The 2,508-nt window shown below is 53.6% G+C and overlaps 1 protein-coding gene across 1 annotated transcript; it reads right to left on the bottom strand.

Annotated features, from left to right (window-relative positions):
* Positions 1-483: 483 nt before the first annotated feature.
* LOC105466235 (necdin, MAGE family member) lies at positions 484-2,142 on the bottom strand. The gene has a single exon (XM_011715258.2). It carries the CDS (start codon positions 2,020-2,022, stop codon positions 1,057-1,059), a length of 966 nt encoding a protein of 321 aa, XP_011713560.1. The 5' UTR covers positions 2,023-2,142; the 3' UTR covers positions 484-1,056.
* Positions 2,143-2,508: the final 366 nt, after the last annotated feature.

The raw sequence follows: 2,508 nt of genomic DNA on the forward strand, positions 1-2,508 counted from the left end.
TAACCTGTATGAGCTATGGAAAGTCCATTACCTACGTTATTCCTGTGTTTCCTCCATGGTGCAGAGGCAGTTCTTGCCTGCCTGACAGGCCTGTTGTGAGGATTAGATAAAAGGAGAAAAATACACGTCAGGGCTCATGTACAATGTCTCACTCTTTAAGTGCCCACAAAGCATCTATTAATTTTGATAAAATGTAGAAACTTAAGGGAAGGAAATTATTTTTGGTTTTTATTCCCATAGGATGTGATTATGGACAATCTTACTGTTTTGTTTTTTATGCTTTTCTATATTTGTGCATGTTTTTGAAATAAACATGAGTTAAAGACAAAACTACAAACTTCACAAATTTAGGAGTAATCATGAGTAGCGATTTTTCCCACCCCATTAGGGGAAATAGTTATATCTGTGTATACTGTAAAATAGAGAATTGTCTCATTCCCAACCATACTGCTTTGTTAAAATGATAACGTACACTTCCAGAAATGACTGTATCACAAGAATCTTTAATGTTTACTTTAAAGTTGACTCACGGTGGGGTTGTATATGTGTTTAGTAAAGTGTGCCAAGTGCTCTCACATTGAGACCAGTCCAGTTCAAATTAGTTTACTCCACGAGGATGTTTTCAGTCCCCAGCAAGGTCATGAGGGCCTTGACATTTCTTGGTTAGGCCGGCTTTGCTGGTGAGTTTTTCCAAACTCTGCAGGAGCAGTCTACCCCAACACACATCTCAGTCCCATATAAAATAATAAGATGGAAACGTTCTCAATGTACTTCATCAGTTTAGCACGTCTCTGATACAAAAATCCAAGAAAGGTACCACAAAAGCGAAAGCACCAACCAAGCTTACATATAAACAAACATGCATACATCCTAAATACTACACAATAGTACCCAAATGAATACAACATTGCATTAAAGGTATAAAAGCACTGTACTGAAAACGTAAAAGTTACACGTGAATACTGCACTGTAAATCCTGAACACTCTAATGACCCACCCCCACCCTTCCACAGCCCTGGTGAGGATCAGAAAGCATTCATCTGCCTCCAGACTTGGCTAGTCCTCGGAGACACTGCTGCGAGGGCAGTGGGCAGCGGGATTAGCCTCCCGCAGAGCTCTGGCCTCCTCCAGAGCCTCTCTGTATCGGGAGGGCCAGGCCTGGGGGTCTTTCTTAAAGACCCTGGCCAGGAACTCCATGATTTGCAGCTTGGTGATTTCGCGGCTGGCCCGGGAGCCCCAGAAGAACTCGTACTCGGGCGGCTCCACGTACGGGACGCGCTGGTACTTCAGGTAATTCTGCTGGACGAACTCCTCAGTGATGAGCTTCCGCACGTCCCCGAAGGTGGAGTGCTTCTTCCAGGGCCGCAGCCCCAGGATGCGGAGCACGTTCCAGACCGCGCTCTCTCTGGCGCCGCGGCCCTTCACGTAGATGAGGCTCAGGATCATGAGGAGGAGACCTGTCATGGGCATGCGGTTGCTCAGCGCCACCCTGTCCAGCTCCTCGGGCTCCAGCGCTTTGACCAGCGCAAACTCCATGGTGTGCAGGCTGGTCAGCCTCAGGTGCAGCCCGAACACCCGGGCGAGGATGAGGCTGGTGCGCCGGAGGATGCTCCTGCACCACTTCTTGTAGCTGCCGATGACATCTTTCACCATGTCTGGAAACCAGATGATCATCTTCTTCTGGTCCTTGACCAGCACGTACCACATGAGCTCGTGCGCCTTCTGCACCAGCTGCGCCGGGGCTGGCGGGGCCGGGCCGGGCTGGGCCGCGCTCGGGGCCTGGTGGGCGCGGCCCTCCTCCGCGGCCTGCTGCAGGGCCTTCGGGTCGTCCTCGTCGCTCGGGGCCTGGGGAGGCTGCGCGGCCTGCGGGGCGGCCGTCGGGCCTAAAGGAGGGCTCTGCGGCTCTGCCAGGGTCTCGGACGGAGGAACCCCCTCCGGAACCCCAGGGCTGCTGTGCACCTCGGAGCTGGGGGCCTCGGCTGCAAAGTTAGGGTCGCTTAGATCCTTACTTTGTTCTGACATATCTGCGCCGTCTGGCAAGGGCAGGGCCTCTGCGTCCAGGAGCTCTTCGAGCCTGCGCTCCCTCCGCGGATTCCTGGAGAGGAAGTGCGCGTTGCTGTGCGCGGCGCCTTCCGCAGCGGCGGGCAGGGCGGGGCGGCGGCGGGACGCGGCACTGCGCCTGCGCGACTGCGGCCTCGGCCAGCGGCTGGGGGCGGGCGGGGCAGCGCGGAGCCCCGACGGGGAGGGTCCCTGGCTAGGCTTCACCTGCGGAGAGAGCGATCCCGGGGTTTCCCGTTTGGGCTGAGGAGATCTAGGGCAGGAGAAGAGTGCGATGGATGCGTACTGGAGAAGGGGCCAGTTTAGGAGAAAGATGATAACTTAAGTTTTTGGGATGTTGGGGTCAAGTTTCTTGGGAAACGCTTACCTGATATATCCAGAATTAAGTTAAATATGAGCGTCCCAGAGAAAGGTCTGGGCGGCTGTGTAAACTTGAGCTTTATGCGAACG

Source organism: Macaca nemestrina, chromosome 7 (genome assembly GCF_043159975.1).
Source record: "Macaca nemestrina isolate mMacNem1 chromosome 7, mMacNem.hap1, whole genome shotgun sequence".
NCBI classification, from domain to species: domain Eukaryota; kingdom Metazoa; phylum Chordata; class Mammalia; order Primates; family Cercopithecidae; genus Macaca; species Macaca nemestrina.

Bases quoted from the DNA above. Each gene is read 5' to 3' on its own strand.
- LOC105466235 (XM_011715258.2), bottom strand. From the start codon at position 2,022: ATGTCAGAACAAAGTAAGGATCTAAGCGACCCTAACTTTGCAGCCGAG.